At 38.5% G+C, this 25,844-nt stretch overlaps 1 protein-coding gene across 1 annotated transcript; it reads left to right on the forward strand.

The window, feature by feature from the left end:
• Positions 1–24,867: 24,867 nt before the first annotated feature.
• LOC138868761 (uncharacterized) lies at positions 24,868–25,230 on the forward strand. Its single transcript, XM_070146331.1, has one exon. The coding sequence runs from the start codon at positions 24,868–24,870 to the stop codon at positions 25,228–25,230; it is 363 nt and encodes a 120-aa protein (XP_070002432.1).
• The last annotated feature ends 614 nt before the right edge of the window (positions 25,231–25,844 follow it).

Genomic DNA, 25,844 nt, shown 5'->3' on the forward strand with positions numbered 1-25,844 from the left:
ACCTCTTTTCAATTGTTTCATTTTGTTTTCCCAAATTTTCCACAACCCAATTTTCTTTTGCCAATTTACAAACCTTATTTGGGTTGCTATATCTAAAAGAGTTTTCACCGGTAAACCTTCCTCATTTGTTTATTTCTTCATTCCTTTTCGCTTTATGGTGCCTGCGAAGGTTTTCACCAATAAGACTCTCTCATTTTACTTTCTCTCAACTTTCATCGTCTCATGGTGCCCGTGTGGGTTTTTACCTATAAGACTCTCTCATTTTTACTATCTTTTCTTGTTTGGACCAGAGTGTTAGGAACCATCTTCATTTGCTTGACTCGGCATTTTTCTAAGATTGGTCGAAAGGTCTTTTTGGTATGGGGTTGGAATGGAAAGGTATCAAAAGTTAAACAGTTTTGATATGGGTTTAAAATTACACTCTTGGAATCTTTATCTTATTTCCAATACAATTCCTGGCCCAGTTTCTTGACTAGGGTCTCTTGATGTTTCTTTTTGTGCACATTATGCATATCGTGCACCCTATGACCGAGCCGTGAGGCGCCTACGTATCCTTCTTTGAGGAATCAGGTCAAACGTAGTTCACTAAAATAATAGTAATTTTTTTTGTTATTTCATATTTGATTTTCATTAATTCCAAGAGAGGGTAGGAAAGAAACAAATGTGGCTCAAAGGGGAAGCAAAGAGTATAGTGTTTGGATAACATAATAAATTGCCTTTGTCATTCCAATCTTCGAAATAATGCCAAGTACAAACATTCAAAAAGTTATGCATAATATCTCTTTACCGCGTCAGAATTGATAGCCATGTCTATGCATTTTCCTTCGATATCTGTTAAACATAATGCACCATTGGATAATACTCTGGTCACGATGAATGGTCCTTGCCAATTCGGGGCAAATTTGCCTTTTGCCTCAACCTGATGTGGAAGAATACGTTTCAGCACATGTTGACCCACTTCAAACTTCCGTGGACGCACCTTTTTGTTGTATGCTCTTGCTATTCTTCTTTGATACAATTGACCATGACATACTGCGGCCAATCGTTTTTCATCAATCAAGTTTAACTGTTCCAGACGGGTTTTGACCCATTCATCATCATCAATCTTTGCTTCGGCGATGATCCGAAGGGAAGGAATCTCAACTTCTGCAGGAATTACTGCTTCAGTGCCATATACCAACAAATAAGGAGTTGCTCCTACTGAAGTGCGAACAGTAGTGCGATATCCCAATAACGCAAATGGTAGTTTTTCGTGCCATTGTCTTGAACCTTCTACCATTTTCCGAAGTATCTTCTTTATGTTTTTGTTGGCTGCCTCGACTGCTCCATTCGCCTTGGGCCGATATGGGGTAGAGTTGCGATGTGTAATCTTAAACTGTTGACATACTTCCTTCATTAAGTTACTGTTAAGATTAGCACCGTTATCTGTGATGATCACCTTTGGGATTCCGAATCGACATATGATATTTGAGTGGACAAAATCGACCACAGCTTTCTTGGTCACTGATTTGAATGTTTTGGCCTCAACCCATTTGGTAAAATAATCAATGGCTACCAGAATGAACCTGTGCCCATTGGATGCTGCCGGCTCAATTGGTCCAATCACATCCATTCCCCAAGCAACGAAGGGCCATGGTGCCGACATTGTGTGCAACTCGGATGGTGGAGAATGAATCAAATCTCCGTGTATCTGGCATTGATGACACTTGCGCACAAAACTGATACAATCTCGCTCCATGGTAAGCCAATAATAACCAGCTCGGAGGATTTTCTTTGCCAACACATATCCGCTCATGTGGGGTCCGCAAACTCCCGAATGTACTTCAGACATGACAGCTGTAGCTTGTCTGGCATCTATGCATCTTAATAATCCAAGGTCTGGTGTTCTTTTATACAAAACTCCTCCGCTTAAGAAGAATCCATTTTCCAATCGCCTAATGGTCCTCTTTTGATCTCCTGTGGCTTGTGCTGGATATATCCCCATCCTGATATACTCCTTGATGTCGTGGAACCATGGTTCACCATCAAATTCTTCTTCAACCATATTGCAATAAGCGTGCTGATCCTAGACTCGAATATGTAGTGGATTCACATAAGCTTTGTTTGGATGGTGCAACATTGATGCCAAAGTAGCCAATGCATCGGCAACCTCATTATAGATCCTTGGAATATGCCGGAACTCCACTGATTGAAACCGCTGACAAAGATCATGTAGACATTGTCGGTATGGTATGAGCTTCAAATCTCGGGTTTCCCATTCTCCTTGAATTTGATGTACTAGAAGATCCGAATCTCCCATGACTAAGATTTCTTGGATACCCATGTCTGCGGCTAGCCTTAACCCCAAAATACAAGCTTCATATTCAGCCATATTATTGGTGCAATAAAATCGTAGTTGAGCCGTAACAGGATAGTGATGCCCTGTTTCAGAAATGATTACAGCTCCTATCCTGACTCCTTTCATGTTAGCAGCCCTATCGAAGAAATGTTTCCAGCCAGATTTTCAATTTGCTCAATCTCATCGATATGCATTATTTCTTCATCGGGAAAATAGGTTTTCAACGGCTCGTACTCCTCGTCGACCAGGTTTTCAGCTAAATGATCAGCCAGTGCTTGGGTTTTCATTGCAGTTCGAGTCACATAGATGATGTCAAATTCTATGAGCAATATTTGCCACTTTGCAAGTCTTCCCGTTGGCATAGGCTTTTGAAAAATATATTTCAACGGATCCAGACGCGAAATGAGGTAAGTAGTGTAGGACGACAAATAGTGTTTCAATTTTTGAGCTACCCAAGTCAGGGCGCAACATCTCTTCTCCAGATGAGTATACTTAACCTCATAAGCTGTGAATTTCTTGCTAAGGTAGTAGATGGCCTGCTCTTTTCTGCCGGTGAGGTCATGTTGCCCCAATACACAACCAAATGAATTTTCCAAAACCATTAAGTAAAGAATCAGAGGTCTTCCTGGCTCTGGAGGGACTAACACAGGTGGGTTTGACAGGTATCCTTTTATCTTATCAAACACCTCCTGACACTCATCGGTCCATTTGACCGCAGCATCCTTTTTCAACAATTTGAAAATAGGTTCACAGGTTGTCGTAAGCTGAGCAATAAACCTGCTGATGTAATTCAACCTTCCCAACAAACTCATTACTTCAGTTTTGTTCCTTGGAGGTGGCAATTCTTGGATGGCTTTGATTTTTGATGGGTCTAGCTCGATGCCTCGCCGACTGACTATGAATCCCAGCAACTTTCCAGATGGAACTCCAAATGCGCATTTGGCAGGGTTAAGCTTGAGGTTGTACCTGCGAAGTCTTAAGAAGAATTTCCTCAAATCCCCAACGTGGTCGGCCTGATGCTTTGATTTTATGATCACATCGTCCACGTATACCTCAATCTCCTTGTGTATCATATCATGAAACACCGTGGTCATCGCTCTCATGTAGGTTGCTCCAGCATTCTTCAAACCGAATGGCATTACTCGGTAGCAATAAGTTCCCCATGGTGTGATGAATGCCATCTTTTCTGCATCTTCTTTATCCATTAGAATTTGATGATACCCGGCATAACAATCCACGAAAGATCCTATATCATGCTTGGCACAATTATCGATCAAAATATGGATATTGGGTAATGGGAAATTATCCTTCGGACTTGCTTTGTTGAGATTGCGGTAGTCGACGCATACTCTAATTTTGCCGTCTTTCTTTGGCACAGGAACGATATTAGCTAACCAAACAGGATATCGAGTGACTCGAATGACCTTTGCTTCCAACTGTTTGGTGATTTCTTCCTTAATTCTCACACTCATATCAGGCTTGAATTTTCTCAGCCTCTGCTTGACAGGAGGCACCGTTGGATCGGTGGGCAATTTGTGAACCACTAAATCAGTGCTCAGGCCCGGCATGTCGTCATATGACCATGCAAAAACATCTTTGAATTCTATGAGTGCTTTAATTAACTCTTCTCGGATCCTTGGTTCGAGATGGACACTTATTTTAGTTTCCCGGATATTACTCGTGTCCCCTATATTGATGTCCTCGGTATCACTCAGGTTAGGTTTGGTTTTTTCCTCAAAGTGAATTAACTCTTTACTAATCTCTTCAAAAACCTCATCTTCATCATATTCTGATTCATAATCACAATATATTTCTTGAATTATTATTTCGGAACCAGATTGATTTTTAAGACTGGGCTGAGGATTCCTCATGCATGCCATATCACTAGAGCCAGCGTAAAAAGAACTGTACAGAAAAAGAAGAAAGGGAAAAAGAAAACTATCAGGAATGATAATGAAAAAGGAAACTGTATTTTATTGGATGATGAAAGATAACAAGGTTTGCACACTTCAAACAAACTGTAAGATAAGCATTGGGATTACAACCCTGAGGTAACCCAAACAAACTGAAAGAAAATCAAAATAAACTACCAAGACTTCTTTCGAATGGGGAGAGGAGTGGCTTTCCAATTATTAAGCTTTGTTTCTGGCCCAACGAATTGAACTTCTGCGTTGCTACAACCTTCCCCTCTTTCCACCATGTTCACATCGTCAAACAATTTCTCGAATCTTTCAATTAATTCCTCCTCAGGATTGACCAGGGATCTAGGAATTGTTGTTATCGGGCGATTTTTAGCACCGGTCTTGACAAAAGACTTTGATAGATGTGGGACTGGTTTTGGCAGAACCCATGCCTTTTGTTTCAGCTTTCTGGCTTTTTTACGTCGTTGACAGTGGGTATGAATCCCAAACCGAATGTTCCCCAGTTCTCGGGGAGAGATACTGGTTGTATAATTCCTTGCAAAGATGAGCCCAGACCTTTGCCGGGTATAAAACCATTTTTTAACATTTCATAGGCTACCATGACTGATGCAGAGGTTATCTTTGGATTCGGAAGGTACTTCCCCTCTGGAATTTTCTCTACCGACACTGTATCGGACACTTGGTATACCCATGGTCCCTGGTCATTTTCTATTCCCTCGACCGGTACAATGGCACTGCTGTGAGCATTTAAACTTTCTTCCCCATGCACAACTATTTCTTGATGATCCCATTCAAACTTGACCGCCTGGTGTAGTGTTGACGGGACTGCTTTAGCAGCATGGATCCATGGTCGACCCAACAACAAGTTATAAGAAACAGTTATGTCCAGTACTTGAAACTTCATCGTGAATTCAACTGGCCCTATTGTCAGTTCCAACACTATGTCGCCAAATGAATCTCTACTTCCACCGTCAAACCCCCGTACGCAAATACTATTCTTCTGGATCCTCTCCTCTTTGATTTTCAATTTGCTTAAAGTGGAGAGAGGGCAGATGTTTGCACTTGACCCGTTGTCAACCAATACCCGGGTTACTACGGAGTTTTCACATTTCACGGTGAGGTAAAGAGCTCTGTTGTGCTCAGTACCTTCCACAGGCAATTCATTATCAGAAAATGTAATTCTGTTTGCCTCAAAGATTTTGTTGGCTATTCTTCCCAAATGTTTTACAAAGATTTTATTGGGAACGTGAGCCTCATTCAGTATTTTCATCAAAGCTAGACGGTTCTCCTCTGAATGGATCAGTAATGACAATAATGAGATTTGAGCGGGCGTCTTCTTCAGTTGATCCACAACAGAATAGTCATGGAGCTTCATTTTTCTTAAAAACTCTTCCGCTTCTTCTTCTGTCACAGCTCTCTTTATTGGTGTTGGATTATTTTTAGTTTTTCTTAACTCTTCGGGAGTAAAACATCTTCCCGAACGAGTCAAGCCTTGCACCTCACAGACTTCTTCCTTAACTTCTTTTTCCTTGTACATTACAGTCACCCGTTCATAGTTCCATGGAATGGCCTTGTTGTTGATCACTGGTAGCTGGGTTACAGGTTTGATAATAACCCGATCTATGCGGGCTCCTTCCACGAATACAATGGGTTTGCTGGCAACCCCTGGTACTATCACTTTCGGCCTTTCTTGCTTTGTGGCTACTTTGCTTGAAGATCCCTTCTCGACTACCACAAATGGTTCATCACCATTTCTGTTCTGCTTAGGTACCGGCTTCTCCTCTGTTAACTGCTTATCTGGCTTGGCTTCATAAGACCTGATCATCATGACAGTTTGTGACGACTTCCTTGTCTCCTCATCAGCTTGTACGATTTCTATCATATTGGCCTCTTGATGGGCTGGCATTGGATTTCTATTGATATTGGGAGCTTCGGGGGTTTGAACCTCGATTTTATTAGTATCAATCAGCTCTTGTATTGCATTTTTCAAATGCCAGCATTTCTCCGTATCATGGCCTGGTGCACCGGAGCAATACTCACAGCTAATGGTGTAATCCAGATTCTTTGGAGGAGGATTGGGTAGCTTGGATTGTATTGGTCTTAGCATGTCTAGCTGTCTCAGCCTGTGGAACAGACTAGTGTAAGACTCTCCCAATGGAGTGTAAGTTTTCTTTTTCTGTTCCCTTTCTCCCCTGAATGCTGGCCTAGGCCTGAAACCTGGTCCGGGATAGGCTCGTGGGTAAGTATTTGGTGTGACAGGAGCACGCCAATTGGTGTGAACAGGTGGCTGATTGTATGCTTGAGCATGGTTAATGGAAAAATGAGGCTCTGAAGGGTGATAGTAGTGTTGGGATGAATCATGGTGGTAAGCTGATTGGCGAGGTCGTTGTTGATTATAGTAAAGCGGTGAACCTCTGGGTCCCGGCCAAATTCCTGAATCAACTACTGCTGCTTCCTCCCTCTTCTTTCTTCCGATTCCTCCTACCCCGCCTTGAATAGCTTGAGTAGTTGCCTTAATTGCTGAATAGCTCATGATTTTATTTGTCTTGAGGCCTTCTTCCACCATACCTCCCATCTTCACTACTTCGTTGAATGATTTCCCTACCGCTGAAACCAAATGGGCATAGTAAGTTGGTTCCAAGGCTTGGAGGAAGTAGTCTACCATTTCACTCTCCTTCATAGGAGGATCCACTCTTGCTGCCTGTTCTCTCCACCGGAAGCCATACTCTCTGAAACTTTCATTGTGTTTCTTCTCAAATTTTGTCAAAGATAGTCGATCTGGGATGATTTCCAGATTGTATTGGAAATGGTATGCGAATGCCTGTGCCAGGTCATCCCAGGTGTACCATCTCCCATGGTCCTGGCGTGTATACCACTCCAAAGCTGATCCGCTTAAACTTTGACTGAAGTAAGCCATCAATAATTCGTCCTTTCCCCCAGCTCCTCGCATCTTGCTGCAGAAACCCCTTAAGTGGGCTACTGGGTCGCCGTGCCCATTGTATAGGTCAAATTTAGGCATCTTGAAGCCAACTGGTAATTATACATTTGGGAACAAGCACAAATCCTTGTATGCAACACTGACTTGCCCACCTAATCCTCGCATGTCTCGTAACGATTGTTCTAGACTTTTGACCTTCCTGAACATCTCTTCTTGTTCAACATTTTTGGCTGGCTTGTCAATTTCGGTTGGGAGGTCAAAACGAGGAGTAGTTGAATGGATTTCGGAGGCTTTGAGGGTGGGCTCTAGGGGGTAATATTGGTTGTCCTGGGCCTGGAATGTAGGCTCACTAGGAGATTTGTGGAGTGTAGCTGTGGGAGGTGCCACAAAGACGGGAGTTACTGGTGGAGGAAAGTATGGAACTGGTTTAGGAGGGGGAGACTGCGGTGTCTCAGAGGTGGTGCCTCGGTAGTGTTGGTAGATGGGGAAATTTGGGGATAATTCAGTGGTAAGATTATTCTGAGTTTGGGCCATTGATGGAGCAGGGTTAGTTGGGTAAGATGGGGGTAACTGTCCTGTAGACCAGGCCTGGTACATCTCAGTCATTTGCTACTTGAGTTTAAACATCTCTTCTTTCATTTTCCCGACATCCATCTCCTCTAGCTCAATACCTGTGTCAACATCTGGGATAGACATACTTTCGGGTATTGGTCCTTTTGATCTCGTGTGATAATGATAATATGCCAGTATACTCTTTAGAGAAACTAACTGCTTGAATTCTGGAAATGAGCAAACTTGTTAGTTTTGAGAGTTTAACACATATATAATTACACGTTGAGATGCAATGCTCCTAGACAAATAACCCATTTCTATTATGCATTTGCTTGGCTGCTTGTGTCATCCCAGCTTTTCTTGGTCTTTTATTGTTGTTCACTCTTATGTTATTTTATTTTTTTATATATCTTTTATTGTGGTGGTCGAATCTTATAGAGATTGCCTACGTATCATGCCCCCGCATGAATCAGACCTTGCGTAGTTCGGACCGTAAGGCAAACACTTTTATTCATTATACAAAGATGGAACAGACATTACATTTGAAAACCTTATAAGAAAATGGTTTGAAACACACACACTTAAATCAAAATAAAAGATACAACTCTTTACATCTCACAACATGCCCCACTTTCCACTTTTGTTCTCAATTATTGGATTATCTGCTCAATGTGGGGCTTGACCTGGATGACCTCCCAGCGTACGATACATCCTTTCTAACTCCATTTCTAGATGACAGGCAAAAATGGGTGCATGCTCTGTAAACCTTTCATAATCCATTCCTTGGCAGTTTACATAACTTTGAGAGGTGTAGACCGCCAGGTCGTGGATTTGTGCCCTGAAATCTTGGAGACGTTGGTCTTGGTTCTGCAATTGCTGCTGGCGAGTGGTGGCTATATCTCTGACACGGTCTTCTCGATCTAGAGCTGACTCTAATAGAGCTCGGGGTCTGGCCTGCTCTAATCTTGCCTGCGCTCTTTCTCTGTCGATGTCCGCTTGTTGATGTTCTCTGTTGTATCTTCTTGCCTCTTCTAGTTGTGCACGAAGTTGGTCTTCTGATCGTATCCAATGGTCTTTTTCCTTCTTGAATTGTGCCCTATCTTTTCGGATTGCCTTACTTGGCGTTCCTTATTAGATCTAGCTTCTTCGTTTAATTGTTGGATTCTTTCTTTTGCTTTGCTCAACGCCCTTTCGTTTTTAGCAAGAATGGAATCATAATCTTGCATTCTTTCAAAAAGATTGGCGATGGTTTTTTGATCCTTCCAACTCCTCATTGGTGTTTCAGAAGCCTTTTTCATTTTTTGAAATCGAGCATGAAGATTTTCCTTCTCACAAGCTAGACTCTTCTTCTCGCCTTCGGCTTCTTGTGCTTGCAAATCTTTCTCCAGACTGAGGCTCCTCAGATTTTCCTTTAGGGCATGGATAGTTGCTTTGTACCCCTTTTCCTTTTCTCCCCAAATCAACCGCTCTTGGATTTTATCATTAAAGTTTTGAACATGGGGTCTTTTTGTTGGCCTACTTAGCTCGGGTTCTGGTACATCATCCACGCGAGACCGTTTCTCAAACCACCTTGCATACCCAGGATTTATTTCACCCCTTGTAGTGTCTGGGACTTGAGTATCACTTTTCAAGTATCGACATCCATTCCACATCTGCTGAATTAGAGCCTCGGGAATAGTGGCTTCAGGGTGTAATTCGATTACTTGCATACTCAAATCTTCATCATCAGGAACTACTTGGTATCTCCCTAGTTGTCTTAGGACTCTTAGTGGCGCATATGGCTGGATGCTTCTCAATCCCAATAGTAGCAAATAACTATTTGAGGTTGACATGTGTATCACTTCCCTCATCGGGAGCCATCCCAAAGTCCACTCAATTTGATTTGCCGTTAAAGCCCTTAGATGAGATACCCATGCTTCTATCCCTTCTGGGGACTTATAATCTTTTATTCTTTCCTCATAACTCTCGATGCAATTATCATTGCTTGGCCCATACTGTATGATCTTGGGCTGTTGTTGGAGATGTTCAATCACCCACATTTGCAACAAAATTTTGCATCCTTCGAAGACTTTTGCTCCTGATTTACATAAAGTCAACGCCCGATAAATGTCTGAGAGAATGATTGGGACAAGGGTGTGATTTTCCTTGGTGGTGAGGACCTGCACAACTTTCGCGGTGCGAATATCAATTGTTCGCTCTTTGTTTGGGAAAACCATGATTCCTAGAAAGGCCACTATGAAGGCGAAGCGACGGTGAATCTGCTAGGTGTCTTTGTTTTGGTTGTTAGTAAGGCCTTTCTCGTGAATTTCAAATCCATCTGGCTTTCCGAATCTTGAATACAAGAAGTTGAAAGAACAACATCCGTTGATGACATTGCTTTTCCTGATATGATTACTGATGTTCAGAAGACCGAAGAATCGATGTACCGAGGGAGCCTTTGTAAATATGAGGTTTTGATTTCTTAGACTTCTGTCAAAACCAGCATATCCAGCTATCTCCTCTAATGTAGGAGTAAGCTCGAAATCAGAGGAACGAAAGACATTGTGAATAGGGTCCCAAAAAGTTACTAATGCCGCAATCAGATCATCACGTGGTTTAACTTTCATGATATCCGTGAGATTTCCCAAATGCTTGATGACCCATTTTTGACCATCTTCGCCTAATTCATACCACCACATTTGAAGCTGAAATAGAAACTCGTCTGTATTCGTGGATGGGGGTTTTGTGTGGTGCTCATTTTGTATCTGAAATTTAATTTTAATAAAATCAAGACTCATTTTGAAAATATACACTAAAAAAATCATTTTCAATTTTTTTTTTATTTATTAAACACTTTTTATTTCAAGATTTAAAACTATTTTTGGGAATTTCTTAAAAATAACCCATTTTATTCCTCGGCTCTCAAAAATATTTTCAATTAAGCTTGGTCAACAAGCAAATCCGAGGCAAATGAATGCACAGGTAGCAAGTAGGATGCATCAGGATGGTCTTTTTATTTCGGGTTCACCTGTCCTAGACAGACCCAACCCCTGTGTTGAATCTCCAAGGCCAAATGTACATGATGCAAATAGACGTTCCTACTAGGGATCCGGTACATGGCTGAGTTATTCTAGCTGAAAAACCTGAGGCATATTGTTCTAAACCTGGCTCACCCAAACGGACAGTTTGAGCCGAAGTGGGGGCAACGTACCGGGAGCACGAAAGTCTACCCGACCTAGTTACTTGTCCCAACTTCGTCTTATTTGGTATGACTTTAACAGAAAGGCGGGCCACGCGCACGTGTGCACCATAAATTTAGAAGACTCAGAAAGAAGGGAGTTTCGTAGCAGTTGTATATATTCACAATTCAAATAATATTAAAGTGGTAAAAAGCAACATTTAGCATATTAAACATAAACGTGTGAAAATCATATAATAAATAAAGCCAACTATAACAGTTATTTTAAGCTCGAATTCTTTAAACCCTGAACCAATGGTTCTGGGTTACAGTTTTCCCGAGAAGAAAAATTAAGTCCCCAGCAGAGTCGCCAGAGCTGTCGCACCTCTTTTTTGCCACCCCGCGAGGGCGCGTAGGGAGTTTTCTCCAATTAAAGGACAGTCGAAACGGGATTTGTTTATTTGTTTCAGAGTCGCCACCTGGGAATTTTAAGGCGTCCCAAGTCACCGGTTTTAATCCCTGAATCGAGGAGAATATGACTCTGTTTGTTATTCTGCGAACCAGAAATCCTGAGTAAGGAATTCTGTTAATTCGGGAGAAGGTGTTAGGCATTCCCAAATTCTGTGGTTCTAGCATGGTCGCTTAACCATTTTTATATTTGGCTTTAATATCTTGATTTACTAAATACCATTTTTCTTATTACCTGATTTTTACCGCTTTTGTTTAGATTGTTTACAATTATATAAACGAATCACGCGGACGTATATTCGTATTTATATACCTTTTATAATTATAGAGAATCGTGCCACGCATACGTGTACACAAAAAGGTTGATAATAATTTTTATATTTCTATTATAAAAATACCATACGTTCAAAATTAAAAATAAAATTAAGAACATCGTCGCCCTTGTATGATTAAACAATGAACTGCACATCTCGAGTTTTAGGAAATTAATTTGCTATTCTCCGAAAAATTCCTTTTATTAAATATTCGCTCGAAGTTGCGTGAACGCATAATCCGAATTGCTTTTAGAAATATAATCAGGTTACGCGAACGTATCCCTAATCACAAAAATATTCTTGATGGTAGTATAAATTTTTTTACAGATTGTTTATTATATCCACGTATTTTTATGTGAACATCATGAGAAATAAATATTCCTCTAGTCTCTAAATTCCTTGAAAAAATTTACAATTTATTGGACGTTGATCGCAAATTATATTTTTCGCGTATGAATTATATTCCTCAAACCATTCGAATTTAAAGAGTAAAAATAAACAACGTGTGATTAATACTACCATTTAGTGAATACAATATTTGCCTACCCAAATAAATAACGTGCAAATTACGTATAAAAATTGGGAAAGAATTGATGTAAGAAAGGAAGTTATATTTTCGAAGAATTTTCATTATTCTATTTGAGGCGAATGCTATTTTTAAATTTTTTTAAAAAAAATTATAATCTATAAACCTAATCACCTTCTACATTACTTGTTTTTAATCCAAAGTTATAATCGTTTGGTTAATTTATTTATGATGGTAGATAGGCATCAAGTTGATAAGAAAAGGAATTATTATACAAATCGATTGAATAAAATTGCCTTACATGCAACACAATTGTACGTCTGAAACATTCATAACACTCTAACATCGTAACGAGCTATATCAAATCACCTTCCACTTATAGTTCTATATATACCTGTTATCATGCCATATATGAACGTACAACTTACATCATTCAATACACAACTAAATCAGATATTAGTATAAACTAGCAATATGGTTTTTGATATTTTCATACTATTCTTTATTCAACTAACAATGCCACAAGGCTTAGTTAATGGCCAATCTTTATGCCATATTTTCCTATCTTGGCAATCCAATCATAACTATGCTTTTAATGAGATTCCGAAATAGGCAACATTATTACTACGCTCATACGAATTTCAAAAGAGAAATGATCAACTAATAGTTATTCTATCAAGCATATTACTATATTAATCAGTATGAAACAAAACTGAAATTTAAAATAATGAACTTAGACGAATGGAAAACAGAATTATAATTCCCAAACTTCATTTATTTGTCATGTTGAAGCTTTTCACAACATGAGTTTAAAAGATATGTACCTGGAAATGAAGGTAGAAGGAGTAAATTTCAGCAGTAATAGCAGCAACAAAACACCGGCAGAATATACCAATAACACAGCAGGTCTGAACAAGACCCGTTAACCCAGATGAATGGTGACAGAAATTTGAGAAAAATTTCGGATTTAAACCGAACAATATCCACAAACAAACAACGGATAGATTCTAGAAAAATAACATTTCAGATTTCAGTTTCTTTCTTCTATCTGTTTCAGATTTCAATTTCTTTCTTCTATCTGTTTCAGATTCCTATTTCTGATTATTCTGTTCAGTTTTCCTCTCTTAATTTCTGTCTAGATTTTCTCCTATATGGTTCTGTGTATTCCTCCAGATTTTTTTTTCTCTCTTTTCTCTTAATGTCTCTCTTCTGTGTATTCAAAATCTCTCTTCTCTCTTACAAATCAGATTTTTCCTTCTTTTTAAAAATCTGATCTCTCTCTTCAAATCCCAGTTTTTTTTTCTCTTCAAAATCTGAGTCCCCCTCTTCAGTCCCAATCCCCTCTATCTTATACAGGTCTTCCCCTTTCCTTTTAGTGCTGCTTGGACCCCCTTCTTCTTTTAAAATCAGAAAATCCCATTAAAACCTGCTTTTACTACTTTAAATCCTATTAAGTGATCTTTTCCTGATTTTCAGCATTCCCATTACCCTTTGTTTCCCATTATCCCATTAATTAACAGCCACTAACATTCCACTTCCAGCACACTACTATTATCATATTACCCTCACTGTTTTATCCCCAGAAATACCCCTGAAATCCTACTGTTATTACTGTTTTTAAACTAAAAATCAGAATCATATATAGAACAGATTTTATAATCTGTTCAAGCAGCTATAACCAATCCTATAATTAACCTCCTAATACAATTGTATTTAACCAACACTTTGTAAAATTGAAATTAAACCTAATCATCACATTAACATCACACTGAACAAAAGAACAATTTAAACTGAATTTCAACATTGAACTAAGATTAAACAAACACAGGAGCATTGTCAATATACTGACAATGCCCTGAAACCAACTGGTTCAGAAATCAACATACACGCAACATTCATTTGACGGACTCATTGAAATATAAACAAGGATGATTTAATTGACGAGTATTAATCAAACTAATTATCTACAACAATTGTCAACAAACAACCGATAAACAGATTATTTCAAATAGCATTTTCAGAAACAGGATTTTATAATATACTAATCGACGAACTTAATCGAGTCGATTACACACATTATAAATAATCACAACCAACAGAAACAATAGTATAATTTTGATCAAATAAACGGGTATGGGGCAGAATCACAGAATTGACTAGAAAAATATGAAAAATTACACAGACAACTAAAACAGGCAACAATACATACGTAGGAAACAAAAAGAAGTAAAAAAAAATACCTCTGAATCCTTAATTTCACACAGACACAGGGTCATCTTGGATTTGGACCTTTTGAGGCTGAACAGACTTTATTCGAAGTATTCTCAATTGAGAATACCTCGATTAAAGTCTCTTAGACCTCAATCCCTCATTTGGATTGGACAGATTCCACGAGTGAAAGTTTTTAGGGTTTCAAATTCTTTGATCTCAAATTCGAACATTTCTAGGTACATTCGAACCAAATCAATGGTGTTCTAGGTACGAGGGAGGTCGGGTGGATAACTTGTGTGAGTTTGAGTTGAGTTGGGGTAGGGTTAGGTTTCACTCGAATCTTCAAATGAAGATTCGAGCAGTTCCAAGAGGATTCGAAGTCAACGAACAATAGATCCGTAATGAGGGTAGTTAGGGGAAGCTATGTTGTTAATTTGGAAGTCATCGGATAAAGTTGGGTTTTCAGACCAACTTTCAATCGAAGATTCGAGACATTGGGGTCTGATTCGAAGGAAACTAATGTCAGATCCGTAAAGAGGAGGTTGTGAGGAGTTGAGCGTGTTAAGGTGGGGTTGTTTGGACCACCGGAACCGCCGTAAGGCGATTTCCGGTGGGTGGTGCACGGTGGTGGAAGGTGAGGTTCATCTGATCTCTTTGAAAGAGATGATGAACAGGACCGGGGGGTGGGGTGTTTGGTCTGGGGGGATGGGGTAGGATTTAAGCTTTTATAGGGGTGGGATGTATTAATCTTGACCGTCAGATCAAACATGATCCACGGTCCAGATCAAATCACTTAACCAAACGATGTCGTTTGGTTTAAGTTGGGGGAAAGGGGTCAACCCGGGCAAAGTGGATCAGGTATAGAGGATTGACCGGGACCATTGGATTAGAAAGGAACAGACGGCCTTGATTGAATCCAATCATACGACGTCGTTTGATTTAATTGAAGATCTGCACTGGACCGTTGGATCTGATTGATCAATGGTCCTGATTGAAAACATCCAAACGACGTCGTTTGGGAGCCGGTTGAAGGGCCTGGCCTTGGGTTGGGTCATTACACATTTGGGCCTGATTTTCATTAATTAAAACAGCCCAACCCAAAATTTTTATTCTCTTTAATTCCTAGTTATTGAATTTCTTATTTAAAATTATAAAAATCAAAAAAAAAAAACTAACCTTAAAAATATTAATCACCCTTTTACAAACATTAACACACAGTACAAAATATTAATCACATAACAACAAAAATAGAATAAATGCATATTTTTTGTGATTTTATTTTAATTAACTCTTAAATGGATAATTAAATCCTAATTATGTATGCAACATGTTTTTTTTTTGTTTTTTTTTTCATTTTAACAAACAAAGTAGACATTTACAGACATAACACAAATATTTAATAAACGCCACACAAATTCTAAAAATTGCACACTAAGCAAAAAATTGTTTTATATTTTTTGAATTATTTTGGAGTAATTTTCGTGAGGCAAAAATCACGTGCTCACATATACGGATATATATTTTCAAAGAACTTAGCATTATCTGATTCTATAATCGTATTATTATGAATGTCGGGATTTTCTGATTTATGAACTAGAAATCTATATGCTTTACTATTAGTCGCATATCCTATAAAAACACAATCAACGGTTTTCAGTCCTATTTTTACCCTTTTAGGTTTAGGAACTTGCAGTTTTGCCAAACACCTCCACAATTTAAAATAATTCAAGTTGTGCTTCCTTCCTTTCCATTTCATTGTGTTTTGCTATGAAGTACTCGATTTAGTATTCGGCTAGCCATAAGAACGGCTTCCCCCCACAAGTTTTGTGGCAAACCAGAACTTATCAATAAAGCATTCATCATCTTCTTTAATGAACGATTCTTTCTTTCTGCAATCCCATTGGATTGGGCGTGTAAAGGGCCGTTGTTTGATAAATAATTCTGGATTTAAAACATATTTTTTCAAAAGGAGATTCATATTCACCGCCCATATCACTTCTTATCATTTTGATTTTCTTGTTAAGTTGCGTTTCAACTTCATTTTTGTTTTGCTTGAATGCGTCTATTGCTTCATCTATACTATTAAGTAAGTAAACATAGCAGTATCGAGTCATATCGTCAATAAAAGTTATAAAATACTTCTTTCCACCGTGAGATAGTATTGACTTCATGTCACAAATATCCGTGTGAATTAAGTCTAAAGGATTTGAATTCCTTTCAACTGACTTATAAGGATGCTTAACATACTTAGATTCCACACATACTTGACATTTTGATTTGTCACATTCAAACTTAGGCAATACTTCCAAATTAATTATTTTTCGCAAGGTTTTATAATTAACATGACCCAAATGTATATGCCATAATTCATTTGACTCAAGTAAGTAAGACGAAACTGAAATTTTATTATTATTTTCAACAACCATTACATTCAGCTTGAAAAGGCCCTCAGTGAGGTAACCTTTTCCTACAAATATTTCATTCTTACTTATTATAACCTTATCGGAAACAAAAATATATTTAAAACCATTCTTAACAAGAAGTCCAGTAGAAACTAAATTCTTCCTAATCTTAGGAATATGAAGGACGTTGTTCAAAGTCACCACTTTGCCGGAAGTCATTTTGAGAAATATCTTCCCACATCCTTCAATCTTGGCCTTTGCAGTATTTCCCATAGGAATCGTCTCATCGGGTCCAGTAGGAGCATAAGTAGCCAAAGCTTCTTTAACAGCACAAACATGACGAGTGGCTCCAGAATCAATCCACCACTCTTTAGGATTACCCACCAAGTTGCATTCAGAAAGCATGGTGCATAAGTCATCAACATCATCATGCTTTTCAACCATGTTTGCTTGACCCTTCTTCTTGTCTTTTTTCGGAGCACGACACTCCGTAGATTTGTGTTCGATTTTTTCACAGTTGTAGCAGTTTCCATTGAATCGCTTCTTGCTTGGGTTGTATTTCGGTCTAGAAGCTTCTTCTTCTTTTTGTTCTCTTTAACAATATTTGCTCCTATTATTGTTGAGTTTCCACGGCCTCTCTTTTCAGTAGCTTTGTTGTCCTCTTCGATTCTCAATCGAACAATGAGATCTTCAAGGGACATCTCCTTGCGTTTGTGTTTCAAGTAGTTTTTGAAGTCCTTCCACAAAGAAGGCAATTTCTCAATCATCGCTGCTACTTGGAATGCTTCATTGATGACAAGACCTTCAATGAAATTTCTGTTAGTAAAAATACTAAGATTACCACTTTCAATATCAATATTAATTTGATTTATACCTTCAGCAAGGAGATCGTGAATAATCACTTGCAATTCTTGTACTTGGATAATAACAGACTTGCTATCTACCATTTTGTAGTCCAAAAACTTTGCAGCAACAAACTTTTTCAACCCGGCATCTTCGGTTTTGTATTTCTTTTCAAGCGCAATCCACATTTCTTTTGACGTTTCCATGCCACTGTAGACATTATATAAAGCATCCTCCAGTCCGCTTAGAATATAATTCTTGCACAAAAAATCTGAATGCTTCCACGCCTCAATCACGAGAAAGCATTCAGTTTCTGGAGTCTCATCGGACAACACAGGAACATCTTCCTTGATGAACTTCTGGAGACTCAGAGTAGTCAAATAGAAGAACATCTTCTGCTGCCAGCGCTTGAAATCAATCCTGAAATTTTTTCCAGGTTTCTCCGTCGGTGCCAATGTTGCCGGTGTTGTTCGGCTCATTGAGGCATTGGCAGTCACCATCAGAACAACTTGGTTTCCGTTATCATTAGTCATTTCTATAAAAGAGTGACACAAACGTTAAAATAACGTAGATTTTAATCTCCAATAGAGTACACAACCACAAAGGTTATGGATTATTTCCTTAAGGAATTTAATTCTCTCCTAGTACCCAATGTTATGGATTATTTCCTCTCAGGATAGAACGAATTACACATTGGTGTAGTGGTACTTCAAACCCCAGTGTTTCAGCGAACACAAAGTTCGATAGCAAATCACACTTACTATTGTTTTATTTGATGCTAAAGGTATGCAGAAGAAGGAGGAGAAACTCAGGAAATCGTAGTGAAATTCTGAGCAGAATAGTGTTGTATTTATAGCCAAAGTTGGGCTGAAATCTGAAGAGGTGCAACTCTTCAGAATGGTTGTTTTTGCAAAACGGCCACAACATAAATGCCATTACATAAATGTCTATTTACTCAACAATAAAGAGGGAAAATTGAAGTGGGTAGTTAATTTTCTGTTACCAAAATAGAAAAACGAATTGGATTTAATATTAATATTAATATTAATATTCTGTTATTAAAACAAATATTTAATAACATTTCTGTTAATATTTTACTATTAACAAATAAATTTGGCCCAAAAAATTAATCAATCAATCATCATTTGACCGAATCCAAATCTGAATCCGAAGAGAGCGACAACGATGACGACGCGAGACTTGCTTTCTTCTCAACTCTTTAAGAGCTAGAATAAGAGCAATTGCTTATATACCCATAAAAAACCTTTCCCTCTTCCAATATGGGACAATGTCCATTTACCAAGGGGGAAACTTAAAATTTCATTCAAAATTTTTATTTCCCTCCATTTTCCATTCACCCTCTTTTAAGTATTTAATATATTAATTAAATACAAAAAAACCCAACAATCTGTTTCTCCTTATTAGAAGAAATAAAAATAGATGTAATCACCTTCTAGCTAGTTTTTCAAAGACTTTAATATATGAAGTGCATGCCTTGGAAGGAGCAGTTTTCCATATGGCTTGTACATGAAACTCGTGACTCTTTCGCCCTGTTAATGCATGAACAGAAGAATACTAGTTTTGATTAAAAAAGAATAAAAGATTCAATTCTATACCAATTTAATTTGTCATACGTAAAGAAAAAGAAAACAGATAATAATAGGACATAAGTTTTCGCATATTGTATTGGAAAAAAACTGAATCTAAATATTGAAGATGACGTGTCATGACACATGGACTGGTCAAAAGGTCAAAATGTAATAAATAGCCAAGAGGCACGGAAGATAACATATATGAGGAGAAGAAAACAACATAGGTGTGGACCGTTACTCAAATAGGTACGAGTCTCGTACCTATTCGAGTCATTTAAAGACCGAAGATCGGAAGAAGTTGAAGATACGAATCTGATGACGTAAAAGAGTCTAAATACAGCATTAAATATCAAATACGTTAGAGAATCTGAATTAAATAGAAATGATTGTGTAACGTTTATTTTAATGTCATTTATTGCTCATAATTGCCTCATCAAGACAAAGACATTACATCTTCTCCTAGAATCAACTATAAAAGGAGAAGGACTCAACATCTGTAAGGACGAGAAATATTATCGAGATTACACTGAAATACAAGATTACTTATTACTTTGTTATTCTCAAAAGTCTTTTATTATTTTTGTCTCCAGATTATCAGTAACCCGAATTTCTCTATATTTCTAAGCTTTGACCAAAGACTCAGATTTTTGGTTAAACAATTTGGTTCCGTTACCGGGAATCTGATAATCTTCTCTTTTAAGCTACATTCCAGCCATTGTTATCATCATGTCAAACAACAATAACAGTGAAAATACCTTGGGAAACCATGAAAATCAAATCCATCAAAATCAAGGAGATTTACAGAACATTGACGTGGTTCCCTCCCCTCAAAATTCACCAACTCAATCTCGTGAAGGCACTCCTGCTCCTGAATCTCGTGCTGATCAACAAGAGCAATCTGAACATTTTGAAGGGGTAGATGAATCTTTACAAAAAGTTATTGATGCACGGGTTAACAAAGCTCTTCAAGCTCTAGTTAGTCGATTACCTGTTGCACCACCCACACCTACACCTAATAATAATACATTGGAGAATCCTCGTTCTGGCCTTGTTAATTCTGGAAATGGAGGAACTCCCAGTGAACCACAAGAAGGAGAACCAGGTAATTCAAATAATTCTCATTTGCAAAATTTAGTATTAACTTTACAGAAACAGCTTAAGGAACAAAATGAGCGCATCGAGTAAATCTCTGGAGTTCCCCCAGTAATTAAAGGAGTGGATGTGGATAAATACTCACAACAACCTTGGAAACCAAGTGCTGCTCCCCTTCCAATCCCTAAAAAGTTCAAAATGCCTGATATCTCGAAATATGATGGCACAATAGACCCACGTGATCACGTAACTGCATTTACAACAGGCGAAGGGAATGACTTGACCAAACAAGAAATTGAATCAGTACTGGTCAAGAAATTTGGAGAAACACTCACCAAGGGTGCATTAACCTGGTATTCTCTTTTACCCAAAGCTTCTATTAATTCTTTTGCTGAGCTTGCAGATTCTTTTATTAAAGCACACTCGCGAGCTCAAAAAGTTGAGAAAAGAATGGAGGATATTTTCAAAATCAAGCAAGGGGACTCCGAGTTGCTCAGAGATTTTGTTGATAGATTCCAACGTGAAAGAATAACTTTACCTCGTGTACCTAATAACTGGGCTGCAATAGCTTTTGCAAGCAACTTAAATGACAAAAGCTCAGAAGCCACGAGAAGACTTAAAGAAAGCCTTCGAGAGTTTCCTGCAACCACGTGGAATGACGTTTATAACAGGTATAGTACGAAGTTGCGAATTGAGGAAGATACCGTACCTCAGTTTCGTCATGAAGAGAGGAGCAATTCCAGGAGATCAGAAACCGAAAAAAGATCAGGTAAAAATAGGTACGATCCATATATGGGACCTGCAGGGAAAGACTCACGGTCAAAGCAGGATAGTCAACGATATGATCAAAAATCAAGGAACAGGGAATCTGGTTCTTCATCAGGGTTCAGAAATGACCGAAATAGACAAGAGTCACGAGATAATGACAGTAGTTTAAAGGCAAGGTTCGGCGGATATAACTTTAATGTCACCACCTCCGAGATCGTAACTGTTTTGAGGAGCATGAGAGATAAGGTACGATGGCCAAAAGAGATGCGGTCAAATCCAAATAGACGCAATCCAGACCATTGGTGTGAATTCCACAATGATCACAGGCACAAAACTTCAGAATGTAGATTCTTACAAAGTGAAGTGGACCATCTATTGAAACAAGGGTATCTCACTTAGTTATTTAGTGAGAAAGGTAAGCAAGCCTAGATGAAAAATAGGCAGGAGCCACCAAAGCCCCCTTCACCCAAGAGAACCGTGAATGTTATAAGTGGGGGAGAAGATATTCACGGTGTAACATATACGGCTTCCAACAAGGTTTCTAAAGTAACGATAACACATGGTAAACGGGTACGGCAGGTTTTAGAAAACGAAAGTATTTCTTTCGATGATACAGATACCGAAGGAGTAATGACCCCACATAACGACGCACTGGTAATATCTATGATACTAATGTAAAACGAGTTTTGATTGATCCAGGAAGTTCCGTGAATATTATACTATTAAGGGTACTACGTGAAATGCAAGCTGAAGACAAAATGATACCTAAGGCGCATACCCTATCCGGGTTCGACAATTCAAGTGTGGTAACAAAAGGAGAGGTAATTCTAACAACTTTTGCTGCAGGTATTGTTAAAGAAACTAAATCAACCGAACAAGAAAAGATAGATTTAGACTCGAGACCTGATACAATTCAGGAACCTGAAGAGAATGAAAATATCAAAACAACAATTGAAGAGCTCGAGGCTGTGATATTATTTGGGCAATGGCCCGAATGGAAGGTTTACGTTGGAGCCAATTTAAGCTCAGACATGCGAGGTATGTTGATTGAATTTTTAAAAGCTAACATGGACTGTTTTGCTTGGTCCCATGCTGATATGACAGGAATACCACCAGATGTGATGACTCACAAGCTAAATGAAGACCCATCCTTCACACCAGTAAAGTAAAAGAAAAGAAAGCAAGGAGCTTTCAAAAATCAGGTGATTCAAGATAAGGTCCAAAAGCTATTAAAAATTGGGTCAATACGCGAGGTAAAGTATCCTAATTGGTTAGCAAACACAGTTGTTGTACCTAAGAAAAATGGTAAGTGGCGGGTTTGCGTGGATTATACAGATCTTAACAAAGCCTGCCCAAAAGATTCTTTCCCTTTACCGCATATAGATCAGTTAATTGATGCAACTGTAGGACATGAACTTTTGAATTTTTTAGATGCATATTCGGGGTACAACCAAATTAAAATGGACCCAGTGACGAAGAAAAAACTTCTTTCATCACAGACAGGGGGACTTACTGTTATAAAGTAATGCCATTTGGTCTAAAAAATGCTGGAGCAACCTATCAAAGGTTTGTCACCAAAATGTTCCAAGAACATTTAGGAAAAACCATGGAGGTATATATAGACGATATGCTCGTCAAAACCCAGCATTCTCATGATCATATTTCTCATTTATCTGTTACATTTGAAATTTTACGAAAATTTAATATGAAACTCAATCCAGAAAAATGTGCATTTGGGGTTGCCTCAGGCAAATTTTTGGGCTTTCTCATTTCTAACCGTGGTACTGAGGTAAATCCTTCTCAGATCAAAGTAATAGAGGAGATCCCTGATATCCTTACGAGTAAAAAAGAAGTCCAAAGGCTAACGGGAAGAATTGCAGCCTTGGGGAGATTTATTCCCAAATCTTCAGAAAAATGCTTTAAATTTTTCTCCGCACTCAAAAAGCAAGATCATTTTGAATGGAATGAAGATTGCCAACAAGCCCTTAGAAATTTAAAAGCCTACTTGTCAAATCCACCATTTTTGGCAAAACCAAAAGAAGGAGAAAAGCTACTCATCTATTTGGCCATGTTAGAAGTTGCGGTAAGTGCTGTTTTAGTCCGTGAGGACCAAGGTAAACAATCTCCTATCTATTATGTAAGCAAGTCTTTATTAGATGCTGAAACATGATATCCACAACTAGAAAAATTAGCATTAGCTTTGATCATGGCATCTAGAAAATTAAGACCTTATTTTCAATGTCATCCCATTGTTGTAGTTACTGCTTTTCCATTATGAAACATTTTGTATAAACATGAATTGTCAGGGAGATTAGCAAAATGGGATATAGAATTAAGTGAATACGAAATCATTTATCAACCTAGGACTGCTATAAAATCTCAGGTATTAGCCGATTTTGTAGCTGATCTTAGCCAGGGGATGCATTTAGAAGCAGAAAAAGAATTACAAGTTTTTAATGGTGCAAACCCGGGGACTTGGATTTTATTCACTGATGGTTCGTCTAATGTAAAAGGAGCAGGCCTAGGGATAGTTCTCATACCACCTACGGGTGAGACTATTAGATAGGCTATAAAATGTCATTCTATAACTAACAATGAAGCAGAGTATGAGGCTGTAATTGCAGGTCTAGAATTGGCACGAGAACTCGGCATAACACAAATTATAATCAAGAGTGATTCTCAACTCGTGGTAAATCAAATGCTGGGGACTTATACAGCCAGGGAGACACGAATGCAAGAATATATCGAAAAGGTACGAGAACTAATAAAGCAATTCCAAACTTGGAAAGTAATGCAGATCCCAAGAGATGAGAATGTGGAGGCAGATGCTTTAGCTAATCTCGCATCTGCAGCAGACGTAGCAAACGACGCAAATGCTTCAGTCGTACATTTATTTCATTCCGTTCTCGAACCTGATAAGAACGAGGTAAATTTTAATCATTTAACATGGGATTGGAGAAACGAAATTATTGCTTTTTTACAGCGCGGAACCGTGCCTGCTGACAAAAGAAAAGCTTATGCACTTCGCAAAAAAGCTGCTCGTTACTGTTTACATCAAGGAAATATTTATTGAAAGATGTTCAGTGGGCCATGAGCAAGGTGTCTCGGACCTTCCCAAATAGAATATATGATGAGAGAAGTACATGAAGGACATTGTGGAAATCACGCAGGAGGAAGGTCGCTGGTAAAAATGCTGATTCGTGCAGGGTATTATTGGCCTAAAATGGAAGAAGAAGCAAACGGTTTCGTGTCCAAGTATGATAAATGTCAAAGATACGACAATAATATGCATAGACCAGCTGAGCTATTGCACCCTGTTATAGCCCCGTGGCCCTTTATAAAATGGGGAATGGATATCGTAGGTCCATTGCCACAAGCAAAAGGCCAGGTGAAATTTCTACTTGTACTTACAAATTATTTTACTAAATGGGTAGAAGCAGGAGCATTTAAACAGGTACGAGAGAAGGAAGTTAAAGACTTCATTTGGAGAAATATAATATGCCGTTTTGGAGCACCAAAGGAAATCGTGTGTGACAACGGTCACAATTCATAGGAGCTCAAATCACTGAATTTTTTCAAAGTTGGCAAATTAAAAGGATAACATCTACACCATACCATCCAGTGGGTAATGGACAAGCGGAATCCACAAACAAGGTCATTATCAACAATTTGAAGAAAAGGTTACAAGATTCAAAAGGTAATTGGCCTGAGGTATTACCTGGAGTATTATGGGCTTATCGTACAATGACAAAAACAAGCACGGGAGAAACACCCTTTTCAATGGTTTATGGTGCGGAGGCTTTAATTCTAGTTGAAATAAGAGAACCGAGCACACGATACGTTCAAGCAACAGAGGAATCAAATGATGAAGAGATGCGGGTGAATCTTGATTTGCTCAAAGGAAGAAGAGAAGTTGCACTAATAAGGATGGCAGCACAAAAGCAAGTAATTGAACGGTATTATAACAGAAAAGCACGCCTCAGATTCTTTAAAATTGGGGACTTCGTGCTTAAAAAGGTGTTCCAATCTACAAAAGCTGCTAATTCAGGAAAGCTTAGTCCAACATGGGAAAGACCCTGCAGAGTTCGTGACATTGCGGGAAAATGAGCATACGAGTTGGAGACAATGGATGGCAAGGTTCTACCCTCGCATTGGAATGTTGTCCACCTAAAGCGATATTATTTCTAAGAAAGTACCTACGATCAGGTATCGCTGTATTAGAATTTTTCTTTGAACTGTTAAAATTTTACTAATGATTTTAGATGCTAGGCAAAATCCCTAACTCGTGCCAAATGATGAGTCACGACCTGCACGGCAAAATGGAATATTCTAAAATTCCCAGCCCAGGGTTACAAATTAATCTGATGGAAATACACACGGGTTAGGCAGTCTTCATCTTTAATCGCACCTCCGAGTCCCGTATATTTTTCTGTTTTCACGAAAAAGGACCAAATTGTGAGAAACAAACAAGTGCTCGAGGCTTTATACTTCAGCTCTCAAATACTTGGGGGACTGCATATTGTACACAAATACGTGCGGTAAGACGGAGACGTAAATTGAAACAAGTATCGAGCAGAAGTTACGGAACCTCAACATTCATCATTGTGTTCTTTCCTATCAAAACAAAGGAAGATGCAAAACATTCACCGTAGTGTTCTTTCCCATGAGAACAACAGAATCACCTCTCAAACCCTTCTTAATACATTAAGATAAGGTCATGA

Source organism: Nicotiana sylvestris, chromosome 5 (assembly GCF_000393655.2).
Source record: "Nicotiana sylvestris chromosome 5, ASM39365v2, whole genome shotgun sequence".
Taxonomy (NCBI): domain Eukaryota; kingdom Viridiplantae; phylum Streptophyta; class Magnoliopsida; order Solanales; family Solanaceae; genus Nicotiana; species Nicotiana sylvestris.